Genomic DNA, 26,615 nt, shown 5'->3' on the forward strand with positions numbered 1-26,615 from the left:
AAGTCTCATATTCCACTAACTTGTGTCAAAAAATAAAATCTCACATGGACGCACCATACCCCTCACGGAATCCAAATGCGTAAACATTTTTAGACATTTATATTCCAGACTTCTCACGCTTTAGGGCCCCTAAAAAGCCAGGGCAGTATAAATACCCCACATGTGACCCCATTTCGGAAAGAAGACACCCCAAGGTATTCCGTGAGGGGCATATTGAGTCCATGAAAGATTGAAATTTTTGTCCTAAGTTAGCGGAAAGTGAGACTTTGTGAGAAAAAAAACAAAAAAAAATCAATATCCGCTAACTTATGCAAAAAAAAAAAAAATTCTAGGAACTCGCCATGCCCCTCATTGAATACCTCGGGGTGTCTTCTTTCCAAAGTGGGGTCACATGTGGGGTATTTATACTGCCCTGGCTTTTTAGGGGCCCGAAAGTGTGAGAAGAAGTCTGGGATCCAAATGTCTAAAAATGCCCTCCTAAAAGGAATTTGGGCCCTTTTGCGCCTCTAGGCTGCAAAAAAGTGTCACACATGTGGTATCGCCGTACTCAGGAGAAATTGGGGAATGTGTTTTGGGGTGTCATTTTACATATACCCATGCTGGGTGAGAAAAATATCTTGGTCAAATGCCAACTTTGTATAAAAAAATTGGAAAAGTTGTCTTTTGCCAAGATATTTCTCTCACCCAGCATGGGTATATGTAAAATGACAGCCCAAAACACATTCCCCAACTTCTCCTGAGTACGGCGATACCAGATGTGTGACACTTTTTTGATGCCAAGGTGGGCAAAGGGGCACATATTCCAAAGTGCACCTTTCGGATTTCACCGGTCATTTTTTACAGATTTTGATTGCAAAGTACTTCTCACACATTTGGGCCCCTAAATTGCCAGGGCAGTATAACTACGCCACAAGTGACCCCATTTTGGAAAGAAGACACCCCAAGGTATTCCGTGAGGGGCATGGCGAGTTCCTAGAATTTTTTATTTTTTGTCGCAAGTTAGTGGAATATGAGACTTTGTAAGGAAAAAAGAGAAAAAAAAAAATCATCATTTTCCGCTAACTTGTGACAAAAAATAAAAAATTCTAGGAACTCGCAGTGCCCCTCACGGAATACCTTAGGGTGTCTTCTTTCCAAAATGGGGTCACTTGTGGCGTAGTTATACTGCCCTGGCAATTTAGGGGCCCAAATGTGTGAGAAGAACTTTGCAATCAAAATCTGTAAAAAATGCCCTGCAAAATCCGAAAGGTGCACTTTGGAATATGTGCCCCTTTGCCCACCTTGGCAGCAAAAAAGTGTGACACATCTGGTATTGCCGTACTCAGGAGAAGTTGGGGAATGTGTTTTGGGGTGTCATTTTACATATACCCATGCTGGGTGAGAAAAATATCTTGGTCAAATGCCAACTTTGTATAAAAAAATGGGAAAAGTTGTCTTTTGCCAAGATATTTCTCTCACCCAGCATGGGTATATGTAAAATGACACCCCAAAACACATTCCCCAACTTCTCCTGAGTACGGCCATACCACATGTGTGACACTTTTTTGCTGCCAAGGTGGGCAAAGGGGCACATATTCCAAAGTGCACCTTTCGGATTTCACCGATCATTTCTTACACATTTTGATTGCAAAGTTCTTCTCACACATTTGGGCCCCTAAATTGCCAGGGCAGTATAACTACCCCACAAGTGACCCCATTTTGGAAAGAAGACACCCCAAGGTATTCTGTGAGGGGCATGGTGAGTTCCTAGAATTTTTTATTTTTTGTCGCAAGTTAGTGGAATATGAGACTTTGCAAGAAAAAAAAAAAAAATCATCATTTTCCGCTAACTTGTGACAAAAAATAAAAAGTTCTATGAACTCACTATGCCCATCAGCGAATACCTTAGGGTGTCTACTTTCCGAAATGGGGTCATTTGTGGGGTTTTTCTACTGTTTGGGCATTGTAGAACCTCAGGAATCAGGACAGGTGCTCAGAAAGTCAGAGCTGCTTCAAAAAGCGGAAATTCACATTTTTGTACCATAGTTTGTAAATGCTATAACTTTTACCCAAACCATTTTTTTTTGCCCAAACATTTTTTTTTTTATCAAAGACATGTAGAACTATAAATTTAGCGAAAAAATTATATATGGATGTCGTTTTTTTTGCAAAATTTCACAGCTGAAAGTGAAAAATGTCATTTTTTTGCAAAAAAATCGTTACATTTTGATTAATAACAAAAAAAGTAAAAATGTCAGCAGCAATAAAATACCACCAAATGAAAGCTCCATTAGTAAGAAGAAAAGGAGGTAAAATTCATTTGGGTGGTAAGTTGCATGACCGAGCGATAAACGGTGAAAGGAGTGTAGTGCCGAAGCGTAAAAAGTGGCCTGGTCATGAAGGGGGTTTCACCTAGCGGGGCTGAAGTGGTTAAAGGGGATTCTTTGGGTACTGAAATAAATTATTAAACCTTGTATTTTACTTGGGGTGTAATTTTTGCAGTGAAAGTTGTCTACTAGTCAACCTGGATGTGGGACTGTATTCTTTTTTTTCTTTGAACTTGGATACTTACCAGACCAACTATAACATGACTAGGTTACCTTTAAGATTCAGTGTATGAGATTGCCAATACATTTTAAATCACTTTTTTTTATTATTTAAAATCATATAGTGAAACATTTTTTTTTTTTTTTTTTATGTTTCCATTTTCAAATTGTAGATTTTTACTCTGTTTTTATAGGGAGCCATCTTGCCTGTTCTGCTCTCAGGAGGTAACCGGACAGGAGAGATCAGGCACGGCTACTCCAGTTCTACCAGATACAGAAAAGTCACAACAACATGTAACTACTGCAGCCAATCAATTGCCTCAGTAGTGCACCCGATGAGGCCAGTGATTGGCTCCAATGGTCACATGTTTGACACATCACTGCTGCAGTTGGGTAAACAGCGCCCTGATGAGGGAACCAGATCAGCAAGGCGAGATCTGGCGAGTAAGAACTTACCAACTCTTTATTGCAGGTGAACCATTGTCCGATTTCCTCCTGCCACGATGGACAGGAGATTTTCACTGACTTATGGGAGAGTTTTCAGGATATGCTCAGTGACCTGTACAAAGGTCTTTGTGAAAGGAGGTGAGCTGTGACCATCACCTATTGTGAATGGTGGATCTTGTTATCCTTAACTGTAATGCTGCCTGTGATAATTGGATGACTGCTGAAAAGTGATCTTTACACAACAGAAATTTTTAGCCTACTAATAGAGTTGGTGGCCAATGTGCAAATAGCAGGACTTTATTTTTTTATTTTTTAAATACAGACAGTAATATGGTAAAAAATAAAAAAAATCTTAAATTTGTTAAGGCTGTATATATTTTAAATATTGGTGGCTACTTAAAGTATATTTCAAAAGGAATTCTAAAAAAAAAGCAAGTTAGAATAAATATCAAATATAATCTTGCACATTTTATAGTAAAGGTACTTTAACACATACCTAAAACTTAATTGTACTTTTCATAATTCAATACTGTAAGTGATATCAGTGAACCTGCTGTCCTGATCACTTTCTCGGTATTGATTGTGCAAATACATATACAGAAGTGCATATACACCCATTGAAGTGTATGGGGAAAAGAGGAAGGAAGAGGAAAATTAGCTGGCTTCAGCCATGTCTGGTCTCTGTCCTGTCTGCTGTAATATGTTCTTTCCTGTGCATGGACGTTAATGGACAGATGTGATCAGTCAATTCAGAGACAATGAGCAGTGTGTGTGTGCGCACTTGTCTTTAACCACCTCAGCCCCCCTAGCTGAAACACCCTTAATGACCAGGGCACTTTTTACACTTCTGCACTACACTACTTTCACCGTTTATTGCTCGGTCATGCAACTTACCACCCAAATTTTACCTCCTTTTATTCTCACTAATAGAGCTTTCATTTGGTGGTATTTCATTGCTGCTGACATTTTTTCTTTTTTTGTTATTAATCGAAATTTAACGATTTTTTTAGCAATCACTTTCAGTTGTAAAATTTAGCAAAAAAAAAAAAACGACATCCATATATACATTTTTCGCTAAATTTATTGTTCTACATGTCTTTGATAAAAAAAAAAAAAAAAAAAAAAACATGTTTGGGTAAAAAAAAATGGTTTGGGTAAAAGTTAAAGCGTTTACAAACTATGGTACAAAAGTGTAAATTTCCACTTTTTGAAGCAGCTCTGACTTTCTGAGCACCTGTCATGTTTCCTTAGGTTCTACAATGCCCAGACAGTAGAAACCCCCCACAAATGACCAGATTTCGGAAAGTAGACACCCTAAGGTATTCACTGATGGGCATAGTGAATTCATAGAACTTTTTACTTTTTGTCACAAGTTAGTGGAAAATTATGATTTTTTTTTACTTACAAACTCTCATATTCCACTAACATGTGACAAAAAATAAAAACTTCCATGAACTCACTATGCCCATCATGAAATACCTTGGGGTGTCTTCTTTCCAAAATGGGGTCACTTGTGGGGTAGTTATACTGCCCTGGCATTTTAGGGGCCCAAATGCGTGAGAAGTAGTTTGAATCAAAATCTATAAAAAATGGCCTGTGAAATCCAAAAGGTGCTCTTTGGAATGTGGGCCCCTTTGTGCCCCTAGGCTTCAAAAAAGTGTCACACATGTGGTATCGCCCTACTGAGGAGAAGTTGGGGAATGTGTTTTAGGGTGTATTTTTACATATACCCATGATGGGTATAGATCCGAAATTTGTGGTTATAGCCTGTGGCCCTTTCACAGAGCTTATACAATTTGACCCCATACCAGGCGCGCTTGCTTGGGATGTATTGTTTGAAACCAAGGCGCCCGGTAAAATGTATTAGGGACTCGTCTACGCAGATATTTTACTCAGGGGTATACAAATCTGCAAATTTCTGGTTGAAGTGGTCTATGAGGGGCCGAATTTTGTGGAGCCGGTCAAAAGCTGGGTGGCCTCTGGGACGGGAGGTGGTGCAGGAAACGCAGGATGGCCTCAAATCGTGCCCTGGACATGGCAGCAAAGAACATGGGCATGTGATGAATTGGGTTTGTGGACCAATATGACCGCTATTCATGCTTTTTGGTTGGACCCATGTTGAGGAGAAGGTCCAGAAAAAAAAATTTAATTCGGAAACTTGGACTTGGTTTCCACCGGAAAGGCTGGGCATAAAAGCTTCCGGGGTTGGCAGATATAAATTGAGTGGCATACCGGTTTGTTTCTGCCACAACTAAGTCCAAGAGCTCCGCAGTCAAGAATAGCTAAAAAAAAAATCCCAGGACCGAACCGATCTGAGCTGTCTCTACCCGAACTCCAGACAGGGCGGTGAAAGGGGGAACTAATGGTGCGGCTGAAGTTGGGGGCTGCCAATCAGGATTTGCCAGCACCTCAGGGATTCTAGGGGGTCTACGGGCCTGTCTGTGCGGTGGCTGCGACGGGGTAACTAATGCACATGCCACCGTACCAGCTTCAACTGCCCTTCTGGTGCTCGCCACTTCACCATGTTGTACAGCAGTGCTGGTACTAGGTCCAGGGAGGGCTGCGCTGCTGGTGCATGCCTCACCACGTAATCCGACAGCGCCAGCCCCACTCTGCTGCCCTTGAAGCGGATCCTGCGCAACCTGTGGTCTAGCAACACGGGGCCGGGTACGCCTGGTGCTATCAGGGACCTCAACCTCCGAACTTTGGGTCAGAGAGTCACTGCTTTCTACAGGTTCATATTCTGAAGGCCTGTAGGCCTCTTCAGAAGAATACCCCCTGTTTGACATTTGGGCAACTAAATTTAGGGGTATTCTCTGAGACTACCCAAGAAAAAAAGCAGCGCTTGTAAAGTGAATGTGCAGTGATAAAAAAATAAAATAAATTTTGTCACTGCGGCGGGGCGGGCGTTGGCGAATGCACGTGTGGGCGACAGATCGGGCAAACACTGCGTTTTGGGTGGAGGGCAAACTAAGGTGACACTAATACTATTATAGATCTGACTGATCAGTTTTGATCACTTACAGATACTATAAAGATACTATAAAAGTACAAATGCTGATTAGCGATACGCTAATCAGCGAATAAGTGACTGCGGTGCGGTGGGCTGGGCGCTAAACGATCGCTAAACTACCTAACCAAGGGGCCTAAACTATCCCTAAAACCTAACAGTCAATACTAGTGGAAAAAAAAAATTACAGTTTACACTGATCACTTTTTTCACTTCCACTAGTGATTGACAGGGGCAAGAAGGGGTGATCAAGGGGTTAATTGGGGTGCACGGGGGTGATCTGGGGCTAAGTGTAGTGTTTGGTGCTACTCACTGTGATTCCTGCTCCTCTGCTGAGACCAACCGACGAAAAGGACCAGCAGAGGAGCAGGGAAGCCATTTAACACATCATATTTACTAATATGATGTGTTAACTGGCTTCTGATTTGAGATTTAAAAAATTGCCAGCCTGCCAGCAACGATCATTGGCTGGCAGGCGGGTGACGTGACCCCCTCTAACTTTTGCCGGCCCGCGATGCGCATTCCCCGGTCGGCTAAGCGCGTCATCTCCTGTCTCGCGAGATGACGCGTATATGCGTGACTGTGCACAGCGCTGCCGCCTCCGGACCGCGATACTGCGTTAGGCGGTCCAGAGGCGGTTAAAGGGGCTATCCCACTTTTTTTTGTAACCGATGATCTATCCTCTGGATAGGTCATCAGCATCTGATTTTTGGGGTCTACTAATTATTGCAAATTGTGGTCCACTTTGGTACCTAACAAAAATAAAGATTCTGCGGTTTACAGAAACACCCCACATGTGGTCATAAACTGCTGTACGGGCACATGGCAGGGCGCAGAAGAAAAGGAACTCCACGTGGTTTTTAGATGCCATGTCCCATTTGAAGCCCCCTGATGCACCCTTACAGTAAAAACTCCCAAGAAGTGATCCCATTTTGGAAACTAGGGGATAAGGTTCATTATAACACTCATTATAACACTTTATGGGGCAAGGTGACCCAAAAATGGGTTGTTTTAGCACAGTTTCTATTTATTTATTTTTACAGCGTTCACCTGAGGGGTTCAGTCAAGTGACATTTTTATAGAGCAGATTGTTACGGACGTGGCGATACCTAATATGCATACTTTTTCTTATTTATTAAAGTTTTACACAATATTAGCATTTTTGAAACAAGAAAAAAATGTTTTAATGTGTCCATGTTCTGAGAGCTATAGTTTTTTTTATTTTTTGAGAGATTTTCTTATGTAGGGGCTCATTTTTTGCGGGATGAGGTGACAGTTTTATTGGTACCATTTAGTGGAACATACGCATTTTTGATCACTTGGTGTTGCACTTTTTATCATGTTAGGTGACAAAAATTGCTTGTTTTGACACAGCTTTTTTTTTATTTTTTTTATTTTTTACGGTGTTCACCCAAGGGCTTAGGTCATGTGATATTTTTATAGAGCTGGTTTTTACGGATGCAGCAATACCTAATATGTATACTTTTTTTTTTTATTTGTTTCACTTTAACACAATAATAGCATTTTTTGAAACTATAAAAATGATGTTTTAGTGTCTCCATGTTCTAAGAGTTATAGTTTTTTTATTTTTTGAGAGATTTTCTTATGTAGGTGCTCATTTTTTGTGGGATGAGGTGACGGTTTTATTGGTACCATTTTGTGGGACATATGCGTTTTTGATCACTTGGTGTTGATCACTTTTTGTGATGTAAGGTGACAAAAATTGCTAGTTTTTACATTTTTTTTTTACGGTGTTCACTCGAGAGGCTAGGTCATGTGATATTTTTATACAGCTGGTTTTTACGGACGCGGCAATACCAAATGTCTATTTTATTTTTTCTATTTTTAACATTTAATTTTTTATTCCTTACTTTGGGAATTTTTTTTACATGTGAAACCTTTATTTTATTTTTTCAACACATTTTTTATTTTATTTTAAACTTTTCATCCTTTATAAGGTCATACAAGACCTTTGGGGGACATTTACTTCACTTTTTCTTTTTTTTTTTTTCACTGTTGATTTCTCCTGTAAATGGGGCTGACATACTAGCCCCAGTTACAGGAGAAATGCACCCCCACCCCCAGAGAGGCTGTACAGCGCAATACAGCGCTGTACAGCCTCAGTGCAGGGCTGATCAAGGTCTCTGAAAGACCTCACACAGCTCCTGCACTCTCCGGTCCCTGTGATCCTTATTACACGGTTGCTTCAAATGCATTGCCATCCTTATATTACTTTTTCCAACAATGAGGTATCCCGTTAACTAAGGGGTATTTACCCAGCAGTTTTAATTTTAACGTTATAAAGCATGATGCTGTCACCACAATGCTTCACTGAAGGGATGACACTGGACAGGGCCCATTTTCCTCCAGAAATGACAGACCTGAAGCCAAAAGGTTCAATCTTGGTTTCACCCGACTAGAAAATCTGATTTCTGAGAGTCCTTTAGGTGTTTTTTTTTTTAGCTAGAGTGACCAATGGGTTTTTCGTCACCAAGCCCCCCCCCCCCCCCCCCTAAATTAGTTTGGTGGGAAGGGCAGCTCTCGGAAGAGTCCTGGAAGATCCATTATTGGAAGAACATTATGGAGTTCACTGTCCTCCTGAGAACTTTCAGTATTTTTTTAGTATTGTACACTTTGCAAATCTATGCCTCCACAAAATGATGCTGTGAGACCTCACATGGACAGGAATGTGTTTTTCTAAATCATGTTCAAACAAGTAACTACCACAGGTGGACCCAGTCCTACTTAGGGTTGTCACGATACCAAATTTTTTTTTTTGAGTTCAATACCATAAAAAAGTATTGCGATACTCTATGCCATGCAAAAAATAAATAAAAATAAACACCAAAAAAGCCATGTGCATTCCATATTTTATGGAACGTCCAGCCCATAATAGAACAGTCCTATCCAGTTTTTTGTGGTAACAAGGTGACTAAAAATGGTGAATCGCGTGGTTTTGATTATTTTTTTCTGTTACGGCGATCACCAGAGATATTTTTTTAATATTCTAATAGTTCACACTTTTTTGGGCCATGGCGATATGTAATATTTTTTATTGTTTGTAAATTTGGTAAAGGGGGAGATTTAAACTTTTAGTGTTTAGGTGTTTTTTTGTTTACTTCTTTAACTATTTAGCTCCCTCAGGGACGAGAACCCTTGTCCTATTCACCCTAACAGAGCTCTATCAGGGTGAATAGGATCTCACACTCTCCTCCTGCTGCCCTGTGCATAGTATACCAGGCAGCCAGGAGCTTACCATGGCAGCAAGGGCTTCAGTAGTCCTGGCTGCCATGGTAACTGCCATGTGATTACACTGCTGGGGCTCCGATCAGAACTGCTGCTGCCACCAATGAAGAGGAGGGGACCCTGTGGCCACTGCCACCAATAAATATAACAATAGGGGTGCGAGTGTGTGGCCACTGCGCCACCAATGATACTAATACGGGAGGGGTAGGGCGCACTGCGCCACCAGTGAATGTAAAACACATTAGGAGGTATCACATAACCGGCCTCAATATCAGGGCATGCAATCTGCCGAACCGCGGCAATTAAGCTGTCAGGTGTGGCATCTGAGGGGTTAATGGCCGCAGTTCGGCGGATCACTGTGCCCTGTTATGGAGGCCGGGTATGTAATACCGCCACTGGCACCTGCTGCCTATATTTGAATTAATGTGTTTTATATTCATTGGTGGCGCAGTGGCCACAATCCCTCCCCCTCCCTGCTATCTCCCCATTGGTGGCAGCCACGTCACAGTGAGGAGAGAGGGACTCCCTCCTTCTCCACTGTGCTACTGAAGAGAACATGGTGCGTGCCGAGAGTGGCGCATGCCATGTTCTCTAACTGATACTAGGCTGCGCAGCAGCACAGCCTAGTATCAGTAAATAGTAAGACCTGGTACTGATCCGGGTCTAAAAGTATCGATTGGGTAACGATACTTTAAAACCCGGGGCAACCCTAGTAGAAACACCTCAAAAGATCATCAAGAGAAATGGGAGCCCCTCAAAACTAAATTTCAAGTGTCACAGAAAAGTCTCCATGTGAAAGTTATTCCTTTTTAACCACTTCAACCCCCCTAGCTGAAACACCCTTAATGACCAGGCCACACTACTTTCATTGTTTATTGCTCGGTCATGCAACTTACCACCCAAATGAATTTTAACTCCTTTTCTTCTCACTAAAAGAGCTTTCATTTGGTGGTATTTCATTGCTGCTGATATTTTTACTTTTTTTGTTATTAATCGAAATTTAATTTAATTTTTTTTTTGCCAAAAAATGCAAATTTTTCACTTTCAGTTGTAAAATTTTGCAAAAAAAAAATGACATCCATATATAAATTTTTCGCTAAATTTATTGTTCTACATGTCTTTGATAAAAAAATAAATGTTTGGGTAAAAAAAATGGTTTGGGTAAAAGTTATAGCGTATACAAACTATGGTACAAAAATGTGAATTTCCGCTTTTTGAAGCAGCTCGGACTTTCTGAGCACCTGTCATGTTTCCTGAGGTTCTACAATGCCCAGACAATAGAAAACCCCCACAATTGACCCCATTTCAGAAAGTAGACACCCTAAGGTATTCACTGATGGGCATAGTGAGTTCACAGAACTTTTTATTTTTTGTCACAAGTTAGCGGAAAATGATGATTTATTTTTTTCTTTTCTTACAAAGTCTCATATTCCACTAACTTGTGACAAAAAAATAAAAACTACCATGAACTCACTATGCCCATCACAAAATACCTTGGGGTGTCTTCTTTCCAAAATGGGGTCACTTGTGGGGTAGTTATACTGCCCTGGCATTTTAGGGGCCCAGATGCGTGAGAAGTAGTTTGAAATCAAACTCTGTAAAAAATGGCCAGTGAAATCCTAAAGGTGCTCTTTGGAATGTGTGCCCCTTTGCCCACCTAGGCTGCAAAAAAGTGTCACACATCTGGTATCGCCGTACTCAGGAGAAGTTGGGGAATGTGTTTTGGGGTGTCATTTTACATATACTCATGTTGGGTGAGAGAAATATATTGGTAAAAGACAACTTTTCCCATTTTTTTATACAAAGTTGGCATTTGACCAAGATATTTATCTCACCCAGCAGGGGTATATGTAAAATGACACCCCAAAACACATTGCCCACCTTCTCCTGAGTACGGCGATACCAGATGTGTGACACTTTTTTGCAGCCTAGGTGGGCAAAGGGGCCCACATTCCAAAGAGCACCTTTAGGATTTCACCGGCCATTTTTTACAGATTTTGATTTCAAACTACTTCGCACACATTGGGGTCCCTAAATTGTCAGGGCAGTATAACTACCCCACAAGTGACCCAATTTTGGAAAGAAGACACCCCAAGGCATTCCGTGAGGGGCATGACGAGTTCCTAGAATTTTTTGTCACAAGTTAGTGGAATATGAGACTTTGTTAGAAAAATAAATAAAAAAAATCATCATTTTCCGCTAACTTGTGACAAAAACTAAAAAATTCTAGGAACTCGCCATGCCCCTCACGAATACCTTGTGGTGTCTTCTTTCCAAAATGGGGTCACTTGTGGGGTAGTTATACTGCCCTGGCATTCTAGGGGCCCTAATATGTGGTAAGTAGTTTGAAATCAAAATGTGTAAAAAATGACCTGTGAAATCCTAAAGGTGCTCTTTGGAATGTGTGCCCCTTTGCCCACCTAGGCAGCAAAAAAGTGCCGTACTCAGGAGAAGTTGGGGAATGTGTTTTGTGGTGTCATTTTACATATACCCATGCTGGGTGAGAGAAATATCTTGGCAAACTTTTCCCATTTTTTTTTTATACATAGTTGGCATTTGACCAAGATATTTATCTCACCCAGCATTGGTATATGTAAAGTGACAGCCCAAACACATTCCCCAACTTCCCCCGAGTACGGCGATACCAGATGTGTGACACTTTTTGCAGCCTAGATGCGCAAAGCGGCCCAAATTCCTTTTAGGAGGGCATTTTTAGACATTTGGATCCCAGACTTCTTCTCACGCTTTCGGGCCCCTAAAATGCCAGGGCAGCATAAATACCCCACATGTGACCCCATTTTGGAAAGAAGACACCCCAAGGTATTCAATGAGGGGCATGGCGAGTTCATAGAATTTTTTTTTTTGGGGCACAAGTTAGCAGAAATTTTTATTTTTTTTGTATTTTCTCCCTTTCCGCTAACTTGGGACAAAAATTTCAATCTTTCATGGACTCAATATGTCCCTCACGGAATACCTTGGGGTGTCTTCTTTCCGAAATTGAGTCACATGTGGGGTATTTATACTGCCCTGGCATTTTAGGGGCCCTAAAGCATGAGAAGAAGTCTGGAAAATAAATGTCTAAAACATTTTACACGTTTGGATTCCGTGAGGGGTATGGTGAGTTCATGTGAGATTTTATTTTTTGACACAAGTTAGTGGAATATGAGACTTTGTAAGAAAAAAAATAAAAATTTCCGCAAACTTGGGCAAAAAATGTCTGAATGGAGCCTTACAGGGGGGTGATCAATGACAGGGGGGGTGATCACCCATATAGACTCCCTGATAACCCCCCTGTCATTGATCACCCCCCTGTAAGGCTCCATTCAGACGTCCGTATGATTTTTACGGATCCACGGATAGGATCCACAAAACACATACGGACGTCTGAATGGAGCCTTACAGGGGCGTGATCAATGACAGGGGGTGATCAGGGAGTGTATATGAGGTGATCACCCCCCTGTCATTGATCACCCCCCCTGTAAGGCTCCATTCAGACGTCCGTATGATTTTTACGGATCCACGGATACGAACCGCAAAACACATATGGACGTCTGAATGGAGCCTTACAGGGGGTGATCAATGACAGGGGGGTGATCAGGGAATCTATATGGGTGATCCCCTCCCTGTCATTGATCACCCCCCTGTAAGGCTCCATTCAGACGTCCGTATGTGTTTAGTGGATCCGATCCATGTATCCACGGATCCGTAAAAATCATACAGACGTATGAATGGAGCCTTACAGGGGGGTGATCAATGACAGGGGGGTGATCAGGGAATCTATATGGGGTGATCAGGGGCAAATAAGGGGTTAATAAGTGACAGGGGGGGTGTAGTGTAGTGGTGTTTTGTGGTACTTTACTGGGCTACCCGTGTCCTCTGGTGGTCGATCCAAGCAAAAGGGACCACCAGATGACCAGGTAGCACGTATATTAGACGCTGTTATCAAAACAGCGTCTAATATACCTGCTAGGGGTTAAAAAAAAAAATCACATCTCCAGCCTGCCAGCGAACGATCGCCGCTGGTAGGCTGGAGATCCTGTCTCTTACCTTCCGACCCTGTGACCGCGCACGCCTGTGTGCGCGCGTTCACAGGAAATCACGGCTCTCGCGAGATGACGCATATATGCGTTACTCTGCGCAGAGCTGCCGCCTCCGGACCGCGGATATGCGTTAGGCGGTCCGGAGGCGGTTAATAAACTTGCAAACCATTTTAAAATTCTATTTTCAATTTCTCTTCTCATTATGGGGCATGAAGTGCAGATTAAATGTGGGGAAACTTTATATAATTATATATAATATATATTACACACAGTGGTCCCTCAAGATACAATATTAATTGGTTCCAGGACAACCAGTATATGTTGAAACCATTGTAACTTGAGTAATCGGTTTGAAAGCCCTAAAATGTCATCTAAGATAAGAGAAAATTAAGTTTTAAAGAAAAATAAGCATTTAATTAGGACAGATAAAACCAGTCCAACTAGCAACTACGGTAATACAGCTATTTTACCAGAGAAGTGGCCTTGATTGGTTGGATCAGAGTCTGGGGCATTGAATGTTGAGTCTAGTTTCAAGACCATTGTATGTTGAAAATATTGTATCCTGAAGCCATTGTATCTTGAGGGACCACTGTATACATATAAAACAAAAAGGAAAAATTCCACGGCACTCCCAAAGTAAATTAAAAAGCATGTTCTTTAAATCACCAGACAGCGACGTTTCAGTCCTCTTACTAGGAATTTTCTCAAGCAGTGACAAGTCCCAGTAAGAGGACTGAAACGTGGCTGTCTGGAGATTAAAGTACATTATTTTTAATTTACTTTCGGAGTGCAGTCTAATTTTTCCATTTTGTCTTTTTGGTTGGTGGATCGCCTCTTCAGCCACTGGCACACCACACTTATTGGACGGCTGTGCTGCTCATACAATTGTTTAAAGTTTTGTTATATATTTCAGCACAAGATTACATAAACATAAAATGTGAAAAATGTGAGTTTGAATACTTTCTAAATGCTTGTAAGTTATTTCATTATAGTCATCTATACACTTTCTTTCTGCCGACATCCCCACTATCACCATGGGTGACTTCAACATCCCTATTGACACCTGCCACTCGGCCGCCTCTAAACTACTATTGCTCTCTTCCTCCTTCAGCCTATCACAGTGGTCTTCAGCTCCCACCCACAGAGATGGTCACACTTTGGATCTTATTATTACCCGGCTCCGCTCCCTATCTAACCTTTCTAACTCGCCTCTCCCCCTATCCGACCACAACCTACTCACCTTCTCTTCTTTGGTCTCTTCTGCTGCTCCCCCAGTCCACATACTAGCACACCCCCACAGTAACCTTAAACATCTAGACTTTCGCTTGCTTTCCGACTCTCTTCTCCCACTCTCTACCATCTGTTCCCTCCAAGACCCAGATGCTGCTACCACCCCATATCACACCACAATAAGTACAGCTCGGGACGCTGTAGCCCCCCTCACACACAACAAAACCCGAAAAATTAACAGACAACCCTGGCACACCAACCTGACCAAAAAACTCAGAGAAACTTCCAGGGCTGCTGAGCGGCGATGGAAGAAATCCCATTCAAAAGATCATTTTGCCGCATACAAGCAATCCCTCCTCAAATTCAAATCCTCACTCGCTGATGCAAAACAGGCCTACTTCTCATATCTTCTCTGGCCCACAGCCCTAAACAACTTTATAGCGCTTTTAACTCCCTTCTCCGACCCCCAGCACCCCCACCTTCTCCTCAGCTGCCAAATATTTCAAACAAAAGAGAAGGCTTCACTACACAGTCGCCAAAGACCCTCTAACACAACTGCTCGGTCCTCCTCTCCCAAAACCAGCTTCTCCACCATTACAGGAGAAAAACTCTCCACTCTACTCTCCAGATCACATCTTACCACCTGTGCACTTGACCCAATCCCATCCCACCTCATCCCTAACCTCACCACAGTGTTTAACCCAGCCCTAACTCATCTCTTCAACTTATCACTAACCTCTGGTGTCTTCCCCTCTGCTTTTAAACATGCTACCATTACACCTATCCTCAAATAGCCTTCACTTGACCGATCTTCTTTGTCCAGTTATCGCCCCATATCACTTCTTCTGTATGCCTCAAAGCTACTTGAACAACATGTCCATTCTGAACTGTCTTCTCATCTTTCCTCCTGCTCCCTCTTTGACCGCCTACAATCTGGCTTCCGACCCCACCACTCGACTGAGACTGCCCTCACCAAAGTCACCAATGACCTACTGACAGCCAAAACCAAGAAACAATACTCTTTCCTCCTTCTCCTTGACCTGTCCTCTGCCTTCGACACTGTTGACCACTCCCTTCTGTTGCAAACTCTCATCTCTTGGCATCACTGACCTGGCCCTCTCCTGGATCACATCATACCTCACAGACCGGATGTTTAGCGTCTCCCACCCCCGCACCACCTCCTCGTCTCATTCCCTCTCTGTTGGTGTCCCGCAAGGCTCTGTCCTAGGACCCCTGCTCTTCTCTATCTCCACTTTTGGCCTGGGACAGTTCATAGAGACCCATGGCTTTCAGTACCACTCCTACACTGACTACACACAAATCTACCTGGTCCAGACATCACCACCTTACTATCAAGAATCCCACAATGTCTATCTTCTATATCATCCTTCTTCGCCTTTCGCTTTCTAAAAGATAACATGGATATAACAGAATTCATCATCTTTCCCCCATCTTGCTCAACACCCCCAACAGACCTATCTATCATGATCAATGGCTGCACAATCTCCCCTGTCAACCAAGTCTGCTGCCTTGGAGTGACCTTGGATTCTGCCCTTCCTTCAGACCGCACATCCAAGCCCTTTCCACCACATGCCGCCTGCAACTCAAAAACATCTCCCGCATCCGTGCTTTCCTTAACATTGAATCTGCGAAAATGCTTGTACATGACCTCATCATCTCCCGCCTAGACTACTGCAACACTCGCCTCTGTGGCCTTCCATCTAGCACTCTCGCACCCCTTCAATCTATCCTCAACTCTGCTGCCCGACTCATCCACCTCTCACCCTATTACTCCTCTGCCTCTCCCCTCTGCCAATCCTTTCACTGGCTCCCCATTGCCCAGCGAATTCATTTCAAAGTACTAAAAAATACATACAAGGCTGTCCATAACCTGTCCCCTCCCCTACATCTCTGAGCTACTTTCCCGATACATTCTCACACGCACTCTCCGATCCTCACAAGACCTCCTTCTCTCCTCTCCTCTGATCGCCTCTTCCCACAATCGACTCCAAGATTTCTCTCGTGCATCCCCCATACTTTGGAACTCACTACCCCAACATATCAGACTCTCACCTACAGTGGAATCCTTCAAAAGAAACCTGAAAACCCACCTCTTCTGACAAGCCTACAACCAGTGACCCTGCTGCCTCTACACTGCCACAACCAACTTCACCAGCACCTGTGTCCTTCTCCCATACCATGTAGATTTTAAGAACAGTTAGAATGGAATAGACGGCTCTACTACTCAGGTAAATGCTAGAGGTGCAGGCTGCTAGATCTGACTCACCCAGTCAGGGGCATGTAATCATAAAAAGAAGGAAGTTAAGCAGGCACACTCTATTTGGGTTCTAATAAATATTTATTTTGGATTAATAATCAGATGTAAGGTAATTTAATGTTTAGGTATATATGGTTATAGGAGTGCTGTGTGGGTATTATCACTCTGTGGTGAATATCCTGAAGACAAAGTAACATAAAAAGATGTCCAATATAATAGAGTTCCGATAAAAATGGTCTAAAATCAAAAATGATGCAAGAAAAAACGGCTGCAATAAAAAGGACAGCTGCAATAAAAAGGGTCAGCTGCAATAAAAAAGTTGGAAAGAACGATATGTCTGTTGCGTCTTTCAAGTGCTATTTTCTTTATCTCAATAGCTGCTGTTCAAAGGGTATAAACAAAACAAGTATATTTGGTAGGGATATCCCAGGTAATGTATTGTTCTTTTGTGGAGACAGTTCATCAATAGATAAAAATGCCGCTTAATCCAGGGTATCAATATTTTTCTATGTCATTACCATATGAATATAGTTGTGCCGACCAGGAGTAGAAGAATTCAGTACCAGCGCCAGGAAGGGTAAGTGATCTCTGTGGCCAGAGACAGTGCGGGACGCCGCACCCAGGCACAGAGCACCGCTTTCCTTCCACAACCTGTACCACAACTATATTCATATGGTAATGACATAGAAAAATATTGATACCCTGGATTAAGCGGCATTTTTATCTATTGATGAACTGTCTCCACAAAAGAACAATACATTACCTGGGATATCCCTACCAAATATACTTGTTTTGTTTTTACCCTTTGAACAGCAGCTATTGAGATAAAGAAAATAGCACTTGAAAGACGCAACAGACATATCGTTCTTTCCAACTTTTTTATTGCAGCTGACCCTTTTTATTGCAGCTGTCCTTTTTATTGCAGCCGTTTTTTCTTGCATCATTTTTGATTTTAGACCATTTTTATCGGAACTCTATTATATTGGACATCTTTTTATGTTACTTTGTCTTCAGGATATTCACCACAGAGTGATAATACCCACACAGCACTCCTATAACCATATATACCTAAACATTAAATTACCTTACATCTGATTATTAATCCAAAATAAATATTTATTAGAACCCAAATAGAGTGTGCCTGCTTAACTTCCTTCTTTTCATGTAGATTTTAAGCCATCACGGGCAGGGCCCTCTCTCCTTCTGTACCAGTTTGCAACTAGTCTTGTTTATGATTAGTGCAATTGTCTGTATTATGTATGTATGTATACCGCTTCTCATATGTACAGCGCTATGGAATGAATGGTGCTATAATAACGAATAATAATATTATTAATACAGGAAAGTGCAATATTTGTATTCCGATCACTGAACTAGCCCCCAGGAGTCACGTACAGGTGTTGCAAGTGCACTTAGTGAGTGCATGACTCAGGAGTGTACAGTGCTGGCTTTAAAAAGCTCAGGGATCATGCGCTCCTGAGATCAGCAGTTCCCAGCCCCCACCTGAAGAATTCACAAAGCTTTGGAGTCTCTGTAATGAGAATCCTCTTGTAGAAGGAGTATCTATTGAGAGTACCTGCCCACTAGACTTGACAAGTAGATTATGGGACTGTCCCCTATGCTGAAAAGGCAGTGGTTAAATATTTTTTTTCTCCCTTATATTTTCTTCTGTTTAACCCCTGCCTACCTCCCACACATCCCTCATCTGATCTCGCTATATTAACCCCTTACTGTCACAGTAAGCAGATAAAAAGCCCTTTCCGCTACAAGTCCTTAATTTGCCAACAGACTGCTGTAATCATTCTTCTACTGGCGTTTCTGGGTCCGCTTGTGAGATCCGTTTCAGGGCTCTCACAAGCGGCCTAAAAAAGATCAGTTCAGCACCAATGCATTCTGAATGGATAAGGATCCATTCAGAATCTATCAGTTTGGCTCCGTTCTACCTCCATTACGCTCTGGAGGCGGACACCAAAACACTACTTGCTGATGTAAGTCAATGGGGACAGATCCGTTTTCACTGACACAATATGGTGCAATTGAAAACGGATCCATTTTGAAAGAATAGCGCAAACGGATCCGTTCTGAACGGATACAAGCGTTTGCATTATTGGTGCGGTTCAGTCTGTGCAGATACAAGACTGATCCGCATCGAACACAGGTGTGAAAGTAGCCTAAATTGGGTTGGTAACTATATTTTCTGGGTGTAAAAAAAAAAAGATGGCTTGACATGGCCCAACTGTCTGGTAGATTATCGGGAACAAGCGTTTCTGCCCGACAAAATCTGCCCATCTAAATGTGCTGCCGATCACCAGGTAAACGAGCGAAAACTCTTGTTCGTCGCGTGATCCTTTTGTTCATGCAGGCACATCAATTATCGTTTCCGGGTAGCAGATCGTTCTGTCTAACTAGCGATCTGCTGACCAGAAACAATGTAGCTCTATGCGGACGAGTGATCGCAATGGCAATCCTTCGTTCTCATACTGTGAAGGAGATCACTGCATGTAAATGCAGCGGTCTCCTTCACTGAATAAGCAGCTGACTGTCAGGAAGGAACACTTCCCGACAATTGGCTGCTCCTACGCCAGTGTAAATCCGCCTTTAGTGTGTAATTAGTAATAATACATATAGCATACTGTGAAAAAGTTTTAGGGAGGCATGGAAAAATGCTACAAAGTAAGAATGCTTCTAAAACAGAAGTATTAATAATTTATTTTCTATTAATTAACAAAGTGTAAGATAAATGAACAAAAGATGCTTCAAAACAGCATCAATTCTTCTAGGTACACTTACACAGTTTTTGAAGAAACTCAGAAGGGAGGTTGTTCTAGAACTAACCACATGATCTGTGGATGTAGGCTAGCAAAAATCCTTATATCTTTTCATGTAACCCCAGAGATGATGGAGAGTTCAGGGCTTTGTGGGAGGCATAACTTCACTTCCAGGACTCCCTGTTCTTCTTTACACTGAAGATAAATCTTAAAATCGCTTGGTCATTAAAGGGAACCTGTCACCTGAATTTTATGTATAGAGCTGAGGACATGGGTTGCTAGACGTCCGCCAGCACATCCGCAATACCCAGTCCCCATAGCTCTGTGTGCTTTTATTGTGTATAAAAAACTATTTGATACATATGCAAATTAACCTGAGATGAGTCCTGTATGTGAGATGAGTCAGGGACAGGACTCATCTCAGGTTAATTTGCATATGGATCAAATAATTTTTTTCACACAATAAAAGCACACAGAGCTATGGGGACTGGATATTGCGGATGTGCTAGCGGCCATCTAGCAACCCATGTCCTCAGCTCTATACACAAAATCCCGGCGACATGTTCCCTTTAAGGCCCAAAACAAGCTAAGGGGTTTTAATTTTTTTTCTGAGAACAATAACCTTCTTATTTTTCTATGGATGTAACTACATGAGAGCTTGTTATTTTGAAGGACAAGTTTTAGTTTTTAATGGTGCACATTGGGGTACATATATTGGGGTACATATAACTTACTGATTAATTTAGCTCAACTCTGTCTGTAAGGAGGATGGGAAAAAAAACAGCAATACTGCCACTGAGCGTTTGCATTGTTGCATCCCAAGACTCAACTTTTTTATATTTCTTTCTATGGAGCTTTATGAGGGCATTACTTTTTTGACAACAACCAAGTAAAAATCAGCAATTCTGGCATTAGTTTTTTTTATTTCTTTTTTTGTTTTTATGGCGTTCACCATATAATTATTTAAATCATATTTGTATGGTGTGGGTTGGTACAGACACTGCAATACCAAATGAGGAGATTTTATTTTTACATTTTTTCCATTGAAAAGGTGTATTTTTATCTCTTTTGATCGCTTCTAAAACACATTGCACAGTGCAGGAACCTGCTAGGAAACGTTGGAGGCAGGCCCGGAGGCCTAATTATGCAGCAGCCTGTGTGCATGGACATCGGCACCCCGCAATCTTATTCATGAATTGCTGTTTGGAGACCGAGAGAGTATGCTCTCATTAACTGTTTACCGTACATGTCCCCGGTGCTACTGACCATGACATTTAAGGGGTTAAATTGACTGAATCTGCACTTCTGCCTATCTCAGCCTTTCGAGAAGGAGAGCCAAGCCTCAGCTCTTCACTGCATGGGAGACCTATACAGCGTGTTGACTGTTTCACTCTAAAAAGGTGGTGACCCAGCTTAAAGACCCTAAGTAACCTCCGTAAAAAGGTGTATTGGTGCTCACTAAGGGGTTAATGACATTGGCTGTATGGTTGTGGCCATTGTTCTGCTGCAGAATAAATTTGGAGCCTCCCCGATGATATTGTATGATGGATAAGTATCTGCTTGTTTTTCTCAGCATTGAGGACATTATTAATCCAAATCCGCCACTCCATTTTCTGAAATGCAGCCGCAAACGTGCAAGAAACCTCCACCTGCAGGCACTCATTATTGTACTGTTCTGTAGCATTTTGGCAAACAAAAAAAATGCTGGGGAGTGTGAGAAAGAGAAGTGTTCTACAGATATGTGCTCTGAACATTTTAGGTAGGTTGTAGTTCATGGTCAGGAGGAATTTGAGTTGGTCTTTTTATAATTTATAGCAGTACAACAAAGAGAAGTTTTCCTCAATTGATATCTAGAATAGTTTAATACTTAACTTTTCATAATCCGGTTAAAAAGATATTATACAAAAACGCAAACATTCATAAAAGTGCAAAAAGCTACTCCAGTTCACTTAATATAAGGAATGGTCTTACTGCAACTGTAGAGTGTATAAGGACAAGAGCAGATGGATTGTCAGAGGGATTCACACAGAGCCAGTATGCTTACCCTGATGTGCCCCTATTTGGCCTACCGTAATCTATTCTGTATGCCCAGGTAGTGGAGCACCTGCCCTGATAAGAGTGACCTCTCTGAGCCATCCCTAATATTTAGCTAAAGCTCTCTACATACACCCTGGTGCAAGCTATGTACAGGATTCTCCAAAAAGATGCATAAGCCTGCGAGTCCAACTATGTCCTGATGCATTCCAATGGGTGGTGAACCCAAAATCATTGGGGGGCATCCCAGGAGCCTTAGTATGGTATATAAAAGGGCTGTAGGCGTAGCAAGGTGCTGAAGCAAGTGTTATAATTGTTATAATTTATATTTTGTCTGGGATATAAAATATTTTGCATGGGGATACACAACTGCCAGACTTTAGTAACATGACTTGAATGAAGCAATGTGGATACAGGACTTCGTCCCAGTATGTGGATAGGAGATAACGTTATCTAACTGGAATTCCCCTTCCCATTTAAAGAAATAGTGCAGCTCGCTGTGTTCCAAAAACCTGGCCACTGTATATAGGTCAGGAATTTCTATTTCAGCCATGAATGGAGGAAATGGTAAAACCCGTATAAGATTCTACCATGAAAGAGATTTCATATAAATTTGCTCAGGTATAAGCGGTGTTAAATTAAAAGATCTTTTACAATACATATCTACAAATGAATTTAATGATTTAATTTAACGAAAGTTAAGTAACTTACATTCCAAACCGGAGCATTCCAGACACATATGTTTGCCAATGGGCACAGTAGAACATGAACATGCCTGCAAAGCAGCAGAAGAACATCCAGTCTGGGTGCGTACCAAGCTGTACTGCAATACATGTTCCCAAAACCACGAACACTGAAATACATAAAATAAAATATACATTAATATCCGTCTCAGACGGATCCGCTCTGAACGCAAGTGTGAAAGTAGCCTTAATAGGGCAGATCATGCTGACAGTTCTTTAAGACTTGTATAAACCAAATGGCAACAAAAGTTAGTAATTCCAGTATTGAACACTGTGCCTAAGGCAGGCATGTCCAAACTGCGGCACTCCAGCTGTTGCAAAACTACAACTCCCAGCATGCCTGGATAGCTTACAGCTATTAGGGCATGCTGGGAGTTGTAGTTTTGCAACAGCTGGAGGGCCGCAGTTTGGAAATGCATGGCCTAAGGGGTTAAACGGGTTATCCAGTAGTACAAATACCCCCCCACAATGCCCGAACCCTTCCTATAGACGATACTTACCCAGTCAACATTGTGGCCTGCTATTGACTGCTCTCCAAGTTGCTAGATGTTTTGATCCACAATGGGGAGATACAGTGATGGCCGTGCAGGGATCCGGCGGGACGCAGTTGTCAGGGACCAGGTAGGTATTGTCTATAGGAGGGGCCCGGGCATTGTGGGGGTTATTTGCACTATTGGATAACTCCTTTAAGTGGCCAGGATCAGTGTCATCCCAGATCCAGGAAGCTAAAACAAGAGCTTTGCTGCCAGTCACAGCCAGGCCCGCTCCTATGCCTGCTTGCCCAATGATTGTTCCACTTATGTACGGTGGATGTCAGGAATGAGTTTACTATACTTGGTGCCAACATATTCTTCAATGTATGCCAACATAGGTTCCAATACACTGACAGATCAAACAATTAATACATGAAAGAAATGTATTAGAAAGACATAACAAATACTCCTAATATATGTATTACAGTCAATCCAATCAAACAGGTCCCAAAACTAGACACTAATAGATTCACATATACGAAATCCAGGGAATCTTTCTGGATACACCAATTACAGCCCTGTAATGAGCTGAATGAGATGATTCAATATAATGTATATTATACAGTGCCTTTGCAAAAGTATTCACCCCTTGACTTTTTTCATATTTTGGTGCCTCACAACCTGGAATTAACATGGATTGCTTGAGGATTTGCATCATTAAATTTACACAACATGCCCACAACTTTAAAAACGTTTGGTCATTTTTTTTAATTTATTTTATTATTGTGAAGCTAACAAAAAATACCATATTTTTCGCCCTATAAGACGCACCTGGTTTTAGAGGGTGAAAAAAGGGGAAAAAAATGTTGGGACAAAAGGTGTGTCAAAACTTTTAATAAAGTAACAGACCAATATTTTAACAATGTAAACATTAACAGTAGTAACCAGCAGCATTAATAACCATCATTATTGACTTAAGTGTCCAGGTACAGTACTCCTCATCACTACTGTCCAGGTTAATTGCACGCTGTGGCTCAGTATCACTAGTTTTGCTGCCTTCAGATTCGTCGTACAGCATATTGTCCTACGTGCCATCCAAGGCATTGCTAATGCCACACTTTTTAAAGGATCTGACGTCAATTTCATCGTTGACTGCCTGCCATGATGTTTTCACCCACTCACAGACTTGGGTGATGGTGGGCCTCTTCATCCATCCAGTGGGAGTCAAGTCATGATTCCCAGCTGCCATCCACTTGCTCCATTCCTCCCTAATGAATACTTTAAAGGGTTTCTACCACTTGAATATCACATATTTGGTGTTCAGACACTAGCGATTCGCTAGTGTCTGTTCTTGCCTACAAGCTAATTATCACATTAATCCGGGCTGCCGATACCTCAAAAAAAGCACTTATATCTTTATGCAAATGAGCCTCTAGGTGCTATGCAGGCGTTTTTCTAAGCACCTAGAGGCTCCGTCTACCTTGCATTTTGCCGCCCTGCGCCTCGCTCCAGCACGCCCATCTCTCACTGTAATCGATCCTCCCCCTGCTTCAGCCTTCCGAAATCCCGCGCCTGCGCCGTCCGTCGCGGCATTCGGAGGCATTCGGCGCAGGCGCAGTCAATGTCTGACCGCTCCCTGCTCAGACATTTCAACTGCGCCTGCGCCGATGACGTCACAGAGCTCCGTGGGACAGACGAAGCCCAGCAGCAAGCGGTCAGACATTGACTGCGCCTGCGCCGAATGCCTCCGAATGCCGCGACGGACGGCGCAGGCGCGGGATTTCGGAAGGCTGAAGCAGGGGGAGGATCGATTACAGTGAGAGATGGGCGTGCTGGAGCGAGGCGCAGGGCGGCAAAATGCAAGGTAGACGGAGCCTCTAGGTGCTTAGAAAAACGCCTGCATAGCACCTAGAGGCTCATTTGCATAAAGATATAAGTGCTTTTTTTGAGGTATCGGCAGCCCGGATTAATGTGATAATTAGCTTGTAGGCAAGAACAGACACTAGCGAATCGCTAGTGTCTGAACACCAAATATGTGATATTCAAGTGGTAGAAACCCTTTAAATGGCTTATTAATGGAAATGTCCAGAGGTTGTAGGTGGCTGGTAAGCCCCCCAGGAATTACCGCTAGATGGGTGTTCACTTCCTTAAATCTTGTTTTTGTGGATTCGGTGATATGTGTCCTAAACTGGTCAAGCACTAGTAGGGCAGGTTTCTTCAGAAGTCCTCCAGTGCGTTTGGACCACACCTTTTCGATCCATACTTTCATGCCATTTTCGTCCATCCACCCTTTGTCGTGAACATGGACAATCACTCCTCGTGGGATCACCTCTTTTAAAAATCAGCATTGGTGGCAGTTTGGTGCCATCTGTGCAGCAGGACAAGACAACTGTGTAATGAGTTTTCTCGTGTCCACAGGTCTTCACAGTTAAGGTTTTTCTCACATTGACGATCCTATTCGATGGAACATCGAAGGTTAACGGAATTTCATCCATGTTCTTAATCTGGCCTATTTCATAGCCATGTTTCTTTCTTGAATCCAGCACAAATTTATGAAAAGAAAGAATTTTGGACTCATTCTTTTTTGTGCAATTCTTGTTTTGGTGCGCATAGCAAGGCCACATCTTCTCATGAATCTGTAGCACCATGATGCCGATTGAGTGAAGTCATCAATGCCTTTTCTCTGCAGCAAGACGGTTGGCTTCATAGATGATCATTTTTGTGGATACCGAGAAGCCGTTGTTCCTGTGACATGTGATCCACTCTTTCATGTCCACGTCTAGCTGTGGCCACTTTGCAGCACACCCACGAAAAGTGCGTTTACTTTTCTCCACTTTCTCCAACCGATCATCTTGTTTCCTCCATGCACGAATCATCTCTTCAGTTAGAGGCGGCCCAAAATGTCTCTACGCTGCCTTGCTACCATGCTCTTTGGCGTACTTTATCACCTCTAGTTAAAAAGGAATTTTATAAGAAAGCCTTTTCTGCTTTGACATCGCTCACAAATGTACAGTATGCAGCAGGAGACTACGGTAATTTTCTGCAATAGAATACAGTAATGGAAGAACTTAGCACTACAATTATGGGGGTACTGTAGCTAAGAACATCAGTGGATGACAAGGTTATGCGGGGGGGGGGGGGATCTGTCACTAACACAATGTTATGGGGGGGGATATGCTGCTGAAATACGGTACCATACTTATTGGGAAAGGGGGGGATCCAATGACACTTAAAGGTGTCATGCAGACATCCATGGAGCATGGTCCGTGAAATCCCGTCCTGCTGAGTGCACGAAGGGCACGGCGTCATAGCAATCAATAACGCCATGCGCTTTGTGCACTCAGCAGGACGGCAGGCTGGGATATCATGGACAGAGCTCCACGGATGTCTGCATGACGCCTTAATAAGGTTGTCACTTTATTAGGAGCGAGCTCACTTTATTAAGGAGGGGGTCACTTTATTAGAAGCAAGCTCACTTTATTGGGGGGACACTTTACTAGGAGGGGGGGCTGTCAAGATTGGTGTTATGCACATTTCCTTCCCCCATTTTATCCCAAGATAAAACATGTGAAGCAATTGTTCTAGAAAATTATAATTAATTTCTTCGCTAAGAGCCCTGCATGTCAGCTTAGCAAAGTAGGCACAGGCAGGAGCCCGCTCAGCTAATTTTGGTATAGAACATTGTTACAGAGTACCTATGTGCTATGCCTGCATTTAGTAAACCTCAGGGAACACAGGCAGGAGCAGCAATGTGTGCTCCTGCCCATACTCCATTCTCTGTGGCCCTATTCATAAAGTGTAGAGTCCGTACTCCGCTTTAG

General features: G+C 42.4%; 1 protein-coding gene across 1 annotated transcript in view; it reads right to left on the reverse strand.

The window, feature by feature from the left end:
- The window catches only part of CEPT1 (choline/ethanolamine phosphotransferase 1), a 295,146-nt gene that overhangs the window by 109,950 nt on the left and 158,581 nt on the right, over window positions 1-26,615 (reverse strand). Inside the window, exon 4 of the mRNA XM_044288220.1 lies at window positions 22,290-22,431. Within this exon, the coding sequence (XP_044144155.1) occupies window positions 22,290-22,431 (142 nt within the window). The remainder of the gene's footprint in view (window positions 1-22,289; window positions 22,432-26,615) is intronic.

The sequence above is a fragment of the Bufo gargarizans genome, chromosome 3 (genome assembly GCF_014858855.1).
Source record: "Bufo gargarizans isolate SCDJY-AF-19 chromosome 3, ASM1485885v1, whole genome shotgun sequence".
Classification (NCBI taxonomy): domain Eukaryota; kingdom Metazoa; phylum Chordata; class Amphibia; order Anura; family Bufonidae; genus Bufo; species Bufo gargarizans.